Raw genomic sequence first — 15866 nt, forward strand, 5'->3', positions numbered from 1 at the left:
CCTCTCTCTCTCTCTCTCTCTCTCTCTCTCTCTCTCTCTCTCTCTCTCTCCCTCCCCACTGGTAAGGAGAGCCTGCCTGGGAATTTGTCAGGTTCAGCTCAGGGTGTAAAATGCAATCTGTAATCACACATCTGTCCTCACAAGTTCAGTGTTTGAATTTACACTAATGCCAAGACCAAAAAACCAAGACCCTCACAGGCAAACACTACAATGGGCTTCCAGTAAAAATAGGCTTCATACACACAGACAGACACATGATGTCAATTTGCTGTCCACCAACTTCAATGCATTTAGCTGTTTCCTAAATGGTAGGTATACTCTCATTCAGTACAGACCTTGAAGTACAAGGCTATTCATGCTCATTTTTTAAAAATACCTTTTTTTTAAATAGAAAAAGGCCTATAAGTCTTTGGGTAGTATTTACTCACGTAAATGACCTGAGTTGCTATTCTGACCCAACATAAATATTACCACAGCAATATGAAATTTAACAACAAAAAACGGTGTATCGGTGTTCACAAATAAAGCTAAGCAAACAGCCTCTATAAAATTTACAGATGAGCTAAGACTTTTTTTTTTAAAGGATGGGAAGGATAGACAATTGGGGAGGGAGGAGAGCTAGTGAGAAAAGAGTAAATCATACACAAAACAGCCAATAAAAAAATAAAAAAGCAGTTAATATACATGAATAATGGATGTCTGATTTAAAAGCAGTTTACTCCAATATGATGTAATTTTTGACAATCAGCCAGAGAGACTATTTTGTAAGTCTTTGCCAGAGATAAGTCATAGCATGAGGCTTGGTAACATGGCCATATCTGTGAACATGTGGAAAATGACTTTCACCACCGTCCCAAAGGTGACTTTCTGTTGGCAAACAGAAACTTGCCTCTCAGGTGCACTGAGCAGCAGTCACTGGTGAGATGCAAAGCTTGAAGACACAGATCCCGACAGCAGCACTGCTCCCTGCAATGTGGCACCCCTTAACAGTTTCCATGACATGCTTCTGGCACAGTCCACGCTTCAATTCAGCACAAAGGGAGATGCAGCCTGGGCTGCTTTCATGCTTAAGTTTTAATTGGAGGGACAAGCCCACAAGGCCAAGATATTTCAGGGATGGGACAGTGTTGCTGAGTGCCGCCAGGCGCTGGGTAGGCAAGGCCTGTGTGCGCTCCCCACTGCCACGTGCCAATGCACCTGCAACCCCCACTGTTCCAGGACTGGACTCTTCCCGGGGAGTCAGTGCCAGTCACCGCAGGCTCAGCCAACGTGGAGGCTTTGTGATGTGGGCAGATGTCTACAAAGGACCGGAGCAAGGCCAGACCAACACCTTTTGTGACCTAAGCCTTTTCAGAATACACTCGGGTAGCAATCCAGGCAAAATCATCCAAACTGGTCCCCCCTCCCCCTCTCAACACATCCACAGATACTGGGAATAATAAGGGAAGATCAGGTCTACTTTGTGGAGTGAGCAGAACATGGCTTTCTGCTTTGCTTCAAGGATCCCTTTAGATCATCTTTGGTTCCGTTAAGGATAAGAGATGTAACCACAAAGAACTGGTTAATGATTACATAAAATGATCAGGCAATCCACTGCCAGAGCAGTTCATCCAATGAAGAGATGACAATTACCGTGCAAATGTGTGAGTAAAAGCTGAAAATCCTCTCATCCTCCTTTTAAGCTCCCAACATGCCTTATCATAATAAAGAGGGCAGACAATTTCAGAACACAACATACATACTGACCACATGTAAATAATGACGGTCCTCATGAGAACGTTACTATTAAGTCTATCTTATAGGGTAAAAAATGAGGCTGCAAGCTATGAAATAAATTCTATAAAACTCAAGGCAACTTGAATATTATTTTTTAAATGCAAAGATTACAAATGAGATTTCATAATGTACAAGGGACTCTCTGTAAGCCTACAGGCTTAATTAGCATTGTACATGAAATTCAGGATGCTACTTTAGTGTGGTTATCAATTTTCTTTTGACTAGCCTGGCAACTTCTAGTCTGGCTTCAAGTTAGCCATAGCCAGGACAAAGGCTTAGAAGAGGGCAGGCAGGCAGAATGTTGCTAAAAATCAGATCACAGAAATAAACTACAGCCACAGGAGAGACTGGGCAATCACAGTGAGTAATCAGGGCCTTTGGTGGAGGGTAGCTGGTCCACCCAGGGGTTTCCCATGCCCCCCGAGGCATAGCCACTTCTGCTTACACTACATGGACACAGCATCAGCAGAAACATGTGCCTAGCAGCGTTTTACACATACATGAACGGCACATATGAGCTCTTCATAACATCCAGGGCATGCCTTTCTCACAAATTCTTTGGAAATATCATTCCATTTGAATCTCACACCACCAAGAGGAAGACAAGACAAATACTACTGCCTACATGTTATGCGTCAAGAAACTGAGGTTTAGCCGGGCTCGGTGGCTCAGCCTGTAATCCCAAGCCTTGGGGAGGCTGAGGTGAGGGGATGGCCTGAGCCCGCGGGTTCGGGACTCGCCCGGGCAACTTGGCAAGACCTCAACTCTACAATAAATCAAAAACTAGCTGGGCGTGGTAGCGTGCGCCTGTAGTTCCACCTACTGGAAGGCTGAGGCTGAAGGATCACTGGAGCCCAGCAGGTTGAGGCTGTGGTGGCAGGGAGCGGCCACTGAACTCCAGTCTGGGCGACAGAGTGAGACTCCAACTCAAAAAAAAAAGAAACTGAGGTTTAAATAATTTGAAATAGCTTGCTCTGAATTGGAGGAACAAGAGTAGCTGAGACAGCACCAGGTAGAGCCCAGCTTATCTCATTCCTATGTCAGCTTGCTACCATATCCCAATGGCTTTCCTGATTTCTGTCAAAAATGGTTATTAATAATGGCTGATATTTATAGTGGTCTCTTATGTGCAAAACACTGCTACAATATAGTATCTCACCTGATCCCCACAATTCTACAAGGTGGGTACCATAATTTTACTCACTTTACAAATGAGAAAACGGAGCTGTAGAGAGGTCAAAGCTCTTGGTCAGATGAAAGGTTTTGGAACCAGCATTCAAACTCAGGCGGGTGGGCTTCAAGCTCATGCTCTTCAAACTTCTACTCCAGGGTGCTCAAAGTGTGGTCACAGGACAAGCAGCCTCAGCAGCACTGGTACTCCTTAGACATGCAAATTCCCAGGTCCCGCCCCAGACTCACTGAATCAGAAGCTCTGAGGGTGGGGCCAGCAATCCATCAGTATTTTAGTCAGGCTTGCCAGATTGTGATGCTCTCTGCTGGCATGTGGGGACCTCTGCACTATACCTATAATGCCTTTCACAGCAACAATTTTATTTTTATTTTTAAATTCTATTTAGAGATGGTATCACTCTATCACCCAGTGATAGAATGCAATGGCACGATCATAACTCACAGCTGCCTCAAGCTCCTAGGCTCAGGTGATCTTCCCACCTCACCCTCTCTAGTAGCTGAGACAACAGGTACATGCCACCACACCCAGCTAATATTTAAATTTTTTTGTAGAGATGAGTTCACTCTATGGTGCCCAGGCTAGTCTCAAACTTCTAGCCTCAAGTGATTCTCACATACTGGCCTCCTCAAGTGCTGAGGTTACAGATGTGAGCCAACACACTCAGCCCAAACAAATAATTTTAGCCATTAAAGGGGTGATACTCAGCTATAAATGCTCACTTCCTGCATCCCAAATGCTGCTGATCTGGGTAAGCAATAGTGCTGGGCAGTAAGAGTATGAAAACGTGAGATGTAGGCTTGGCTCAGTGGCTCAGTCTGTAATCCCAGCACTTTGGGAGGCTGAGGTGAGTGGATTGGCTAAGCCCACGGGTTAGAGACCAGCCCGGGCAACTTGGCGAGACCTCATCTCTACAATAAATCAAAACTTAGCTGGGTGTGGTAGCGTGCACCTGTAGTTCTGGCAACTTGGAAGGTTGAGGTGGAAGGATCACTGGAGTCCAGCAGGTTGAGGCTGCAGTGGCTGAGAGGTATGCCACTGCCCTCCTTGGGTGACAGAGTGAGACTCCAACTCAAAAAAAAGAAATTATGAGATGTAGACCCCATTTACTATAAGAGCTGGAGGCCAGAGATCTGATGTTCAGTGACAGCCAGACAGTTGGTAGGGCTTCTTCTGCTAAGCAGGACTCTGAATGGACCTTTCCCAAAAGGACATGGTGAAACAGAAGAGGAAATGCTAGTGCCAGTTTCTGGTCACTGGCTACCCTGGCTACCCAGCTGGCTACCCTGGCTAGAGGCCTGGCTGGAGCAAGGAGTTTGCTCTGGAGGCATGGAACTGGGAAGCTGAGAGCCAGGATGGGGCCCACCTCCCCAGAGTCTAGAAGGCCAGGCTGAAGGCGGATGCCTGGGCCTTCCCCACAGTCCTTGCCATGCAGTGTAAAACATGACATGGACCTTGAGGAGGGGTGCTGGCAGGCAGAGAGGTGTCACCTGGGTGCAAAGGTGGGGCATGGGCCGGGGCATGTGAGAGGGGAATGAACTTGAGGAGACATTATTTTCATTCTTATTCCACATACATTTTAAAACTCACTGTGAACATAAGATAAGCGTTCCCAACCCAAGAAAACTGCACAGCATAAAGAAGGCACCCACGAAGTAGGTACCGGAACAGGTGCCCTAAACTGCAGAGATCCAAAGAAGTCTGGGGGTAGAACTCAGTTCAGGGCCAGTCAACAGTCCCATGTCACAGTTCTTGAGCAGGAGAGGAAAGCAAGGCTGGAAGCCAGCCCGGACAGCGGCTGCCTATGCAAGGCCGCGTCCTCATTTTCAGGCACTGTAAGCCCTAGCACTCCTCCAAACCCCTTAGTTTAGAATGTGATTGCTCAAATGTGGGCTGAGCAGGAGTTTTCCTCTGCCTACCAACAAAGGGGATTTACCCTGTAAATTAATAACACACTGAGGGAATGCTTCACATTAGGAGGACTTCACATTAGAAGGACTCGCCTGCAACTCAATAATTGATAAGTTAATTATAACCCCACTCTCTAACACAGTGCCTTATGGAAGACTGACGTGCTGGGAAAATTAATAAATCATATGCATCCCAGTAGTGAATAAAAAGTGAATGTTCTCGGGGCAACCCCTTTGGGTCCCTTCCCACAGTAGGAGCTTTTCTGTCCTCTCAATACATCCCGCTTTCTTTAAAAAAAAAAGTGAAAATTCTCTGTAATATTTTGTTAGTCTAGCTTAAACTTGTATGTGTGTTTAGAAATAGTAAAATGCTTTAAATATTCTAAAATTCAAACTCCCACAGACCATTTTCCATGTGCCCTACTGCTCCTCTCTGTGAGGCTCCATTCTCAAGACACACATGGAAAGCACACAGCCGCCTCTAGAAATCCCGGTCTTTACTTCGGGAGCAAAGGCAAACATGTCCAACAGGCCTCCCTTAGACCACCATTAACTGAAAAATAAGCTGCTTTTTAACAGTAACAAACCTATCTGCTGCCCAGGAAAGTGTTTACTACAAGGGCTACCTGGCACAAACAAACCAAAGCACTACCAATTTGTGAAGGTGAATAAATGCAGTAATTGACTCCAAGATCTCTCTACCATGGGTACCTGGGACAGAAATTCCACATAGATCAAAGAAGAAAAATGAGGTCCTAAATTAAAGTCTAAGCTTAACTCAAAAGTCAAAAGAGAAGAAAGGCAGTGAGCATCATATACTTCAATGTAAATGGTTCTGTTAACTTGCTCAGAGCCTCAAGAATACTGAATAATTTCTTTAAACATTAGAAAATGATACAAGTGCTCACTGGCATACAAGAACTATGCAAGTGTGAGTAAAGACAAAAGACATTTAAGACTTGGTGCCAGCCTTCTCCAATAGGGCTCTGCAACCCAAAGGCTCTTACACAAAGTGACTCAGCATTCACGTTAACTTATTACACATTAGTTCTGCACGGAAGCCACGGTGACCTGTCTCTTTCTATTCTAAATGCATTCTTTCAAAACAATTCTTGGGAAAATGAATCCCGTGAAGAAGTACAGACTGAGACCACTACAGGTATGGTATAGCATGGCTCCCAGCAGCCAATGGGGTCCTACACCACCCCATGCTGCTTCCAGCCCACAGAAACTCCCTTCCTCCTGCTCACAGCCTCAGACTGGACTGCCTTGCCCAGGCTTTGCCTGATGAACTCCATCCAGCCTGACCCTGAAGCTGCTGGGGATGGGAGGTGAGAGAGGAACCTAACAAACTCGGAGCACGTTACCTACCTTTTCCAGGTATTAGCCCCAGTCTCCAACTGGGAAACCAAGGTGAGGAATTTGCCTAAGGTTAATCTGACTCCAAGACCCTTGCTTGGCCCCAGAGGTGACCTGACCACTGCCTTCACTGTGGCTGAAAGCATCTCTTCCCTGTATTTACACTCTATAACTTGACCACTCCCTTCCAGGATCACTAGGGATCATAAAGATCATAGCTTGCATAAGAACACAACATCCAAAAAATACTTTTCACAGAGTAGCCCATTTTGGTTGTACAGAATATCAGAGATGGTCAAATTCTCAAAGGTCTCTAAGTGAGAGTTTTCTTGCTCTGTTTTGAGAAACCCTAGAGCTCTGGGGCGGTGCTTTAAGGTTTTCACAAGTGAGGAGGAGCTCGTGTAGTATTATTATTAATCATATATTGTCAATTATACCAACTATTGATATCCTCTTATTATTAAAACATGTGCAAAACATATTTATTCCTCATCTGTTTATCTATGTCATTTTCATCAGTCTGGAATTTACCAGTTGTGAAGGCCTTCTTATAACCTGACATCATCTCAACATGCTACCTTTGTATGACTAAACCATCATTAAGGACCACAAGGCTGTAACCCCCGAGGCAGATGTCATGTTCAGCTCAGCTCTATGTTTCCAGTGCTAATCAGACACTGAGTATGCAGCATGTGTTCAATAATATTCATTAACAATGACAGAAAACTAAACATCAACAATGGATCCTCTTAGTAGTCAGTATCACTCAATAACCCAGAAAACGGATCTCCAAGAGTTATTTTCCACACTTCTCCAAGAATAAAGTATAAAAATTAAAAATTGCACAGGTGAAAAATGAAAACTAAATTAGACATTTACTTTGTGAACTTTCAACTTTAAATTATTCCTCCTGCTTATAAAATACCAAGTTTTTGTTCTCCTCTGGATGGAGTCTTGAACAAAAGAGGGATGCCTTATGCTGGTGCAGGTATGGAAGAACGTGACAGTCTATGAGTACCACGATTCTGATTCCAAAGGCTCACCCAGACAGATATTTCAACTCATGATGAGTGCAGGCAACCAGTCCAGAGTCTCTTCACGTCTGTGTATTGGGAATAATTATCATAAGAGACGTTAGCAATTATTTTCCAGCGTGATGTAAGCTGAGGCGGCAGCGCCAAGCAAGCATCCTTGTCAAACACATTCCAGCCTCCTGGATTACTTCACTCACATCTCACTGATTAGGATGCAGGCCGTGTGCTGCTTAATACAATCTGCCATCAAATGCCAAGTACTTCAGAACTAAATTAGGAAATATGTCCAAATACATAGAAAGATGCTAAGAGCCCTAAGTGTATCTTGCTCTTCCTTTATGAGGCATAAGACTCATCGTCAACAGAATGCTCTTACATGAGGCAATTCTATCTTCTAACCCTCCATCTCTGAGAGCAAAACTTAATTTAGGCAGCAAAATAATTAATAAAGATGATATGGCATCATAAATATGTTTTCATAGATGTTAGTATTTTTGACAGATTCAAGAACTATGAAATATAACACATTCTAAAAGGCTGTTTGGGCACAAAGGGCTACATTAACAGAGTTCATACTGATTCTTACAATGCAGCTGGAGAAGAGATGAGGCCGGAGTCATGACTTTTACACTTGTTTTCCGTTACGATCCTATGTCACTTGGCAATGGCTACCTTTGAGGCCATGTAAAGCCACTGAAATCTGAGAACCTAAGAATGCAATATCAGAACTTAAGAATTCATTTTTGTCTAAGAGCAAAAGACCTTGAGCAGTCCTTCTCACCACTCACCCAGCAAGACATAGGCACTGATGAAGAGATACAAACATTTTCCATCCCATCATTTCTGCCAGCAACAAGCATGGCAGGGACTCAGCATCCTCCAATGGTAGATCAGCTCAACATGACTCCACTGGTAACAGAAAATGTTAAACGGCCTAATCACTTAATCAAAGAATCTACAAATGTGAGTCCCAGACAGGAGCCCAAAGATCCCTGTCCAACCTCCCTCATCTCCAGAAGAGAAAAGAAGCAGGTCAGCTTAAAAGAAGTATGGCCTTTCCCTCAAATGGGCTACAGTAAGCCAAGGAGGGGCCCATATCAATGTAAGTTACAGCTCCTCCCACCATAAGAATGGCCTGAGAGGGCTGCCAGTCTCACTGGACTGATTCTAGGTAAAGCTGTGTGGTCTAGTCATTCATCCTGAAAGCAGAGAGCTGTAAAATAATTAAAATGAGAAGCAGGACCTGATCTCTGTATGTCTCTTCTGGCTTCATTTTAGTGCTGAATGAAACATGTCAAGGAACAGTTAGAGGAGTGGGATGCCTGCCGCCCACCACTGCCCAAGGGATAACTTTCTTGGAGAGCAGTGACTGTCACAATGATGAGGGCACACATCCCTTGGACCCAGCAAGTCCACTTGGAGGAACTGATCCTACAAATACTTTCATGTGAATCAAGTGTTGTTCGCAATAGCAGAAGACTGGGTGCAATCTAACATCCATCAATAGGGGGCTAGTTGAATTAATTAAGGCACATTCACAAGGTGCAATATTATAAAGCTGCAAAAAGCAAAAACAAAACACCAGGAAGCTCTTTACTGCACCACAGAAATGATCTCAAGAGATTTTGTTGCAAAAAAAAGCAAGTTGCCGAACAATAATATAGTATTTTACTATTTATACTTTTTTTTTTTTTTTTTTTTGAGTTGGAGTCTCACTCAGTCGCCCAGTACAGTGGCTGCTCCCAGTCACCGCAGCCTCAACCTGCTGGGCTCCGACAATCCTTCCACCTCTGCCTTCCAAGTAGCCGGAATTACAGGCATGCGCTATCACACCCAGCTGATTTTTTTATTTATTGTAGAGATGAGGTCTCGCTGCCCAGGCGGGTCTCGAACCCGCGGACTCAGGCAATCAACTCACCTCAGCCTCCCAAAGGCACGGGATTACAGGCTGAGCCACCGAGCCCGGCTGCTATTTACACTTTTAAAAATAGGGGATTGAAAGTATGTATGGTAATTTGATTTAAGTGCATAAACTACCTTTGGAAGGATATGCAAGACTCTGGGCCATGCTGATTTGGCTCCAGACAGAGAAACTGGGTGGCAGGCTGAAAAGAGTGGGAGGGAGTTTTCCCATTGTCCACCCTTTCTAATTTTGATTTCTGAATCAGGTGTTGCATTTCTTAGCCAAAAAACTTTTTAAAAGATGTTAAAAATCCGATATTCTAAAAAAGGATGAAAATAGGTAATAACCATTCTTTCTATGACTACATGCCCCCCCCCAGAAAAAAAGGCTGGCAAATGCAAATGTAGCTCCTAACTCTGATCTCTGAAATTCAAGTCTGGGAGCTCCTAGACCACAGGCAAACCATGATGTTCCAGAACCGCAACTCTCTCTGATCCTTCTACCCAAACTGAGAGGACTGATCAGCCAGCCATATTTACAAGCCTTTCTAAAAAGATTAAATGGACAAGCTTTTGCTAAATTACTTGGTTTTATCTCCTTAAAAAACTATTTATTAACAGAGCTAGGCTACTTGACAAGCACCAGTTTGCTGAAATCTGCGTGTAATGCTGCTTTAACATGCTGCTGCCAGGAGTACAACAGTGCTCATGAACAATTTGTGATGAACAAGCAATGATCGGGCAAGCTAGATATATGAATGGATGAATTTGAGCCACTATTACTTAAGGCTTGTGCAGCTGAGGTGCCCATAAATTGCTACTGCGGTCATTATATGGTGCAAGTATATTCTTCAACTAAACAAAAAATAACACCTCTGGAATACTTCAATAGGTTGGGGAGATTTAAATTCCTGGCTAAAACTGGATTTCAACATTTTCACTCCACTGTCTATTTTTATCACAGTTAATCAATAATGGACTATAGCTGAGCCCCAGTTCCATATCAGGTAAAAACAAAGATAAACCAAACTCTCTGGTCTCATCAACCCTTCATCTAAATCCTGGATATACAGGCCAGAGGCATAGACACAAGCTCTACTGTGTATTACAGCTTCAGGCAAACTCCGTGGCTAACAGCCTCATACTAACCTATTAAAACATGCTGGGACACACGCTGCCACCGGGCTAAAGCACATGTATGGCCAAAACACTTTATTCATGAGCAAAGTGACAATGAGCCTCGCACATGAGACTATTTGGGAATTATGACATCATATTATGGCACAGCAGGATGATACTAAAATCTCACGGAGCCACCTATGACATGGCTTAACTCACACAGAAATGTTACACAGCAATTACGTTTCTTAAAGAATGCAGATTTTTCTGAGGAAGCAAAAAATCCTTTAAGCATTATCAAATGGAAAGTTTTACCTCTGCAAAAAAAAGGAAAGCGACACAGATGAAGCATGGCATGCATCTGACTTTTGAGGGGGTGGCATTTGTGTTGGAGAAACATCTCAATGCAAAGTTATTACCAGCATTACCAACAACCAGCCATTCACCCACACAACTGTTTGGAGGGTTGGACTGTGCTCACAAAATATTTGAATGACTAGATGCTACTGTCGGCTTTCAAAGACATTTCGAAACATTCTTGTAGCAAATTTATTTGCACTCCTAATTTTAAAACACTAATCACAAATGCCAGGTCACAAGTCATTTAAAGGACTACACAGTTTTAAACAAAAATTTTCATATAATTAATGCATTAATCAGCTGATTCTTATAATTAATGGTTTTAGTTGGGTTGAAAATTTTGAGAAGAATCCACCAAAATAATAATAATAATAAAAAGCCCACTTACAAGGCTGTATCTACAGGATTCTCCCAGTCTAATTTTGTGCTGAACTATCCTTTTAACTTGTTTCTCAAACACATCCACAACAACTGTATCACTACAGGAATAAATCCATTCAGATTAAGTCAAAGAGAAAGAGGACCTGACAGATAAAAAATTTTGAAAAATATGAAAAATTTAAACCAGACTAGTACTGAATATAACTATCACCTCACTAAACTGAAAGCTCTAAAAATAAAGTTAAAACTTGAAAGCATACCAGATGAAAAATTAGAAAGCAAACAGTCTCTCCTCTCTCAACAAATGAGCTCACCAGGGATTGGAAAAAAAAGTTATTTCAGAGCTCAAGAAAGGAAACTGCCTTAGGAAACCAATACCTGCCTCTTTCTCCACTTCCTGGGAAGACAAAACTCAGGAGTTTTATTATGACAGACTTTCCAGCTAAGACACAATGGATATGCTCCACAAAATGGGCTGACTCGAGCACAAAGGGAGCACCTTCTCTCAGGGAGATGTCAGCATGCCACACATGTTTTCCACTGCTCGATAAGCCTTCCTGGATAAAGAATGTATCATAGGAATCCAGAATGCTTCAATTCTTGACCACTTATTAGGTTGCAAAGCCAGTGACACCTACATACTGAGATTTGACCTTACGGGTCAAATACATGGGGAAAATAAGATATACAAATCGGTACCACCAGAGGTTGAAATTGAACTACGAGTGGGAGAAATAACATGAAGCACACAGTGGTATTAACTCTCATGTGCCAGGCACTATGCATCAAGCTTTACACACTTATTTTCATTTAATCCCACACTCTGTGAAGTAGGTACTATTAGGAACTCCATCTTACAAATAAGGAAACTGAGGCATTAAGCAGGTTAAGATACCTGCCTAAGGTCACACAGGGCCCACTAACTCAGAGATGTTCATCCCTGGTAATCCCACCAACTGCCAACAGGGTCAGAAGCAGGCAAATGGAAAGAAACACAAAACAGAGTAAAACCATCATCTCTCTCGCCCTGATCCCACTGGCAGAGAAAGAGGGTTCCATAAATCAGCTTTATACTAAGTACATGGCCTATAGTCAGGATAGTAAGATGCTAGGGAGGGCACTTAGTCATCAAAGAATGTCCATTAAAAACCTGTCTCCCTGCTTCAGACTCAAAAAGCATCAGAAGGCACATCCCTGCACCAGGGTGAGAACACAAATTCTGATGCACCTTCTTAGAGGGCAATTTGGAATGTCTATCAAACCCTCAAGGGAATATCCTAGAGACGTACTACAAAAGGACTTGTGAAAGTTGCAATATGCACTTTAGCAGTGCCTACAAGCCACCTAAAGGCCCACCAGTGAGGGGAGGGCTAACCAGGCTAGGGCTGTAAGTACCTGTTGGAGGCTGGGGAGTGCACCTGGTCAATGCTGACATACAGTTTACTTTTACCAAGTAAAAACACTGGGTACAGGACAGTATGTATACTATAACTCCATTTCTACAAGAAAATGTTTCTAGTGTACAAATGAACCTGTATATGTGTTCAGAGTTTCTAGATAGACACTTAAAAACTGTTCAGTTTCTTCTGTGTAGTGAGGTTGGGAAAAGGGAGGAGAAAAAAACAATTACTTTTCATTTTCTATCATTTTGAGGTGTTTGGATTTTTTACCATGCTGATATACTGCCCTAATATATCTGAAAAAAAATAATATTAGAGAGCTTTAAGTTTTCAATTGCCTTCTAAGAAATAAACCTATGTTCTTTTTTGCTAACTGTGTATCTTGGTGTCTGTGTACCTTGTTTCCTTCGTACACCCATCCCAGACTCTTTACACCAAAAGCCACCTGGTTGGCTGAGACATCTAGACACGTGACAGGCTGGCCGTAGACATAGTGGAGGGTTCTGGCAGAGTCTTCAGCTTTGAGCAGGTACACCAGATCCCCAGCAGTGGCTACTGCCACAGGGTACCTTCCAGTGTCTGGAACTATTTCAAGGTAGTCAACCTGTTAAAAGATAAGAGTTGTTTAGTCCTACAAATTCATCCTGACTTGGTCAAAACTATGCAATTCCTCCTTTTCGATGAGAAGACCAGCAATTCAACAGAAAAAGACAGGCAAAAGGAGTGCTCACAGGACATGAAACACAAGCAGCTCTTACACAAATGAAAAGATGCTCAGCATAAGAGAAACACAAGACACTCCTAAAAAGAGAAATACACAGTAGGAATTCATTGAGATGTGATTTTTTTCACCTATCATCTGGTGAAGATGAAGAAGTCTGATAACACACTGAACTGGAAGTGAAGGGGGGACAACCATGCTTGTATATCCCACTCAATGTTGGTGGGAACATTATCTCGTCCAACTTCTATCAAGGGAAATTTTGTAACTCTTATCAAAATGCCAAACACACATGCACTCTGACCCAGCACATGCCCTTCTAGGAAGTTACTTACAAATAAACTTATACAAATGCAAAATGATTGTGTACAAGGTTATTCACTGTAGTACCATTCTGTCATAGCTAAAAACTGGAAAAACCTAACCAGCTACTACTAAAGGATTAATTAAATAATTTACAGTGCATCTATACACTGGAATACCATGCAGTCATAGAAGGAAACATGAAGACAATCTTTATAAACTGGTACAAATGGAATAATCTCCAAAAAAGAGTTTTGGGGAAAGGCAGGAAGCAAGATGAGTAACAGGATTCCCATGTGCTGACATGTGTACAAGGTGGGGGCAGAGGAAGTACACAATGCACAATGTACCTGCAGAAATACTCTAACAATGCCTGCCTTCAAGGCGGGAAGTGGGTTGTGGGATGGGGTGGAAGGGAGATTTTCCACTTACGTGGGAAAAGATCTTACATGTCTTTTTAATTCTGCACCATGAGGACATAATAGGAATTCAAAAAATAAAAGTAAGGGCCAGACACGGTGGTTCACACTTGTAATCCCAATACTTTAGGAGGCCAACACAGGAGGATTACTTGAAGTCAGGAGTTCAAGACCAACATGGGCAACAAAGTGAGACTCTGTCTCCACAAAAATTGAAAACAAAATAAATAAATTTTTTAAATAAAACGTTTTTTTTTTAAAAATAAGAAAGTGAATAGATAAAATTTGCTCCGTTAGCAAAAAGTATATTTGAACATTTGTGCAAATACCAAAAATGTGTGGCCCAAAAGTCAAAAATATCTGAGTTATACCCTCTCTCCTGGTTTCAGTATCGTGCAGTGATGTCACAGCGGGTCCATGAAGCCACTTAAGGGTAGGAAGGCCACTATAAACAAGCATTTTTTTAGCTGGGCTCGGTGGCTCAGCCTGTAATCCTGCGCTTTGGGAGGCTGAGGTGAGTGGACTGCCTGAGCCCGTGGGTTCGGGCAACTTGGCGAGATCTCATCTCTACAATAAATCAAAAAAATTAGCCGGGTGTGGTAGTGCGCGCCTGTAGTTCCGGCTACTCGGAAGACTGAGGCGGAAGGATCGCCGGAACCCAGCAGGTTGAGGCTGCAGTGGCGGGGAGTGGCCACTGCACTCCAGTCTGGGTGACAGAGTGAGACTCCAACTCAAAAAAAAATAAAAATAAAAAAGAATAAAATAAAATAAATAAACAAGCATTTTTTATACCCCACAGTACTCCTGAGTGCATCATTGCCAGCACTTTTTCTCATTTGCACGGGAATATCTACAAGTGGCACATCTCTCCTGGTGCAGGTTACATCAGGTTTCCACCTCCTTGAGTAAATCAAGAGAGCACAAATGCAAAAGGTGAGTCACACTGTGTAATTATGAAAACTGACAATGAGAAAAGATAGCACTGCCCTGACAATATGCCAAGCAAGTTCAAATGCCTGACTCCTGAAGACTGCCCAGAGGAGCTTGAGAGTGTGTCTACATCTGGGTGACTCTGCTAATCCTGGGTCCCACATTCCCAGTCTCGGGCCCATCACAAAGGACAGCCACTCTCGGCTAAGTCACAAACCTGAGAATATCGCCGTTGCTACTCAGGGAGCAAATATGAGCAAGACAAGAATAGCCAGCTCTGCAGGCCAGGTGGTGCCTTTTCCAGGGATACTCAGTGTGGTCAGTGGCAACCCCTCACGCAAGGTGAGAGATAATTCATAAAAAGTGTTATAAAACATGCCTCGAGAAATGGCTGCTTGCTCCCTCTTGCTCCCAAAAGTCATTCTTATTTTCCTGAAACTGACAGCCTCAGTCTAGCCCTTTAACTTCTTCTTCTTCTTTTTTATTTTTGAGTTGGCATCTTACTCCGTTGCCCAGGTTGGAGTGCAGTGGCACACTCACGGCCACCCCGGCACTGACCTGCTGGGCTCAGGTGATCCTTCCGCCTCAGCCTTCCAAGTAGCCAGAATTACTACCTGGCTACCTGGTTAATTTTTTTAAATTAGTGTAGAGACGAGGTCTCACCAAGTTGCCCTGGCTGGTCTTGAACTCGTGGGCTCAGGCAATCCACTCACCTCAGTCTCCCAAAGTGCTGGGATTACAGGCTGAGCCACTGAGCCCAGCCTTAACTTCATCTTAATGTTGAACTCCTAACAGACCAAGAGGCTCAGAATGACAGTGGCTGTGCTATTTGCTAGGGGCTATAAACTACTTCAGAATGCCTCCAAAGTGCAGAGGTTCATGGGGGTAATGCCATGGCTCTGTAAATTATTCTAGTCTAAGAAGATTTCCACAAGGGAGGAAAAAGAGGAGAATAGGAGAGATTCCAAGTTGGGCCATCAACTCATCACTCAATGTTGGGTTTCTATTCATTCTTTCACCAGTGCCAAAACCAAGTTTGTTTAAATTAAATCCAAACTCGGCA

General features: G+C 43.1%; 1 protein-coding gene across 1 annotated transcript in view; it reads right to left on the reverse strand.

Moving 5' to 3' along the window:
* Positions 1 to 15866, reverse strand: part of FBXW8 (F-box and WD repeat domain containing 8) — a gene marked incomplete at its 5' end in the record, with an annotated part of 74621 nt that overhangs the window by 20668 nt on the left and 38087 nt on the right. Inside the window, one exon of the mRNA XM_008048767.1 lies at positions 12828 to 13034. Within this exon, the coding sequence (XP_008046958.1) occupies positions 12828 to 13034 (207 nt within the window). The remainder of the gene's footprint in view (positions 1 to 12827; positions 13035 to 15866) is intronic.

The sequence above is a fragment of the Carlito syrichta genome, unplaced genomic scaffold, assembly GCF_000164805.1.
Source record: "Carlito syrichta isolate Samal-C Ts95f unplaced genomic scaffold, Tarsius_syrichta-2.0.1 Scaffold126612, whole genome shotgun sequence".
Taxonomy (NCBI): Eukaryota; Metazoa; Chordata; class Mammalia; order Primates; family Tarsiidae; genus Carlito; species Carlito syrichta.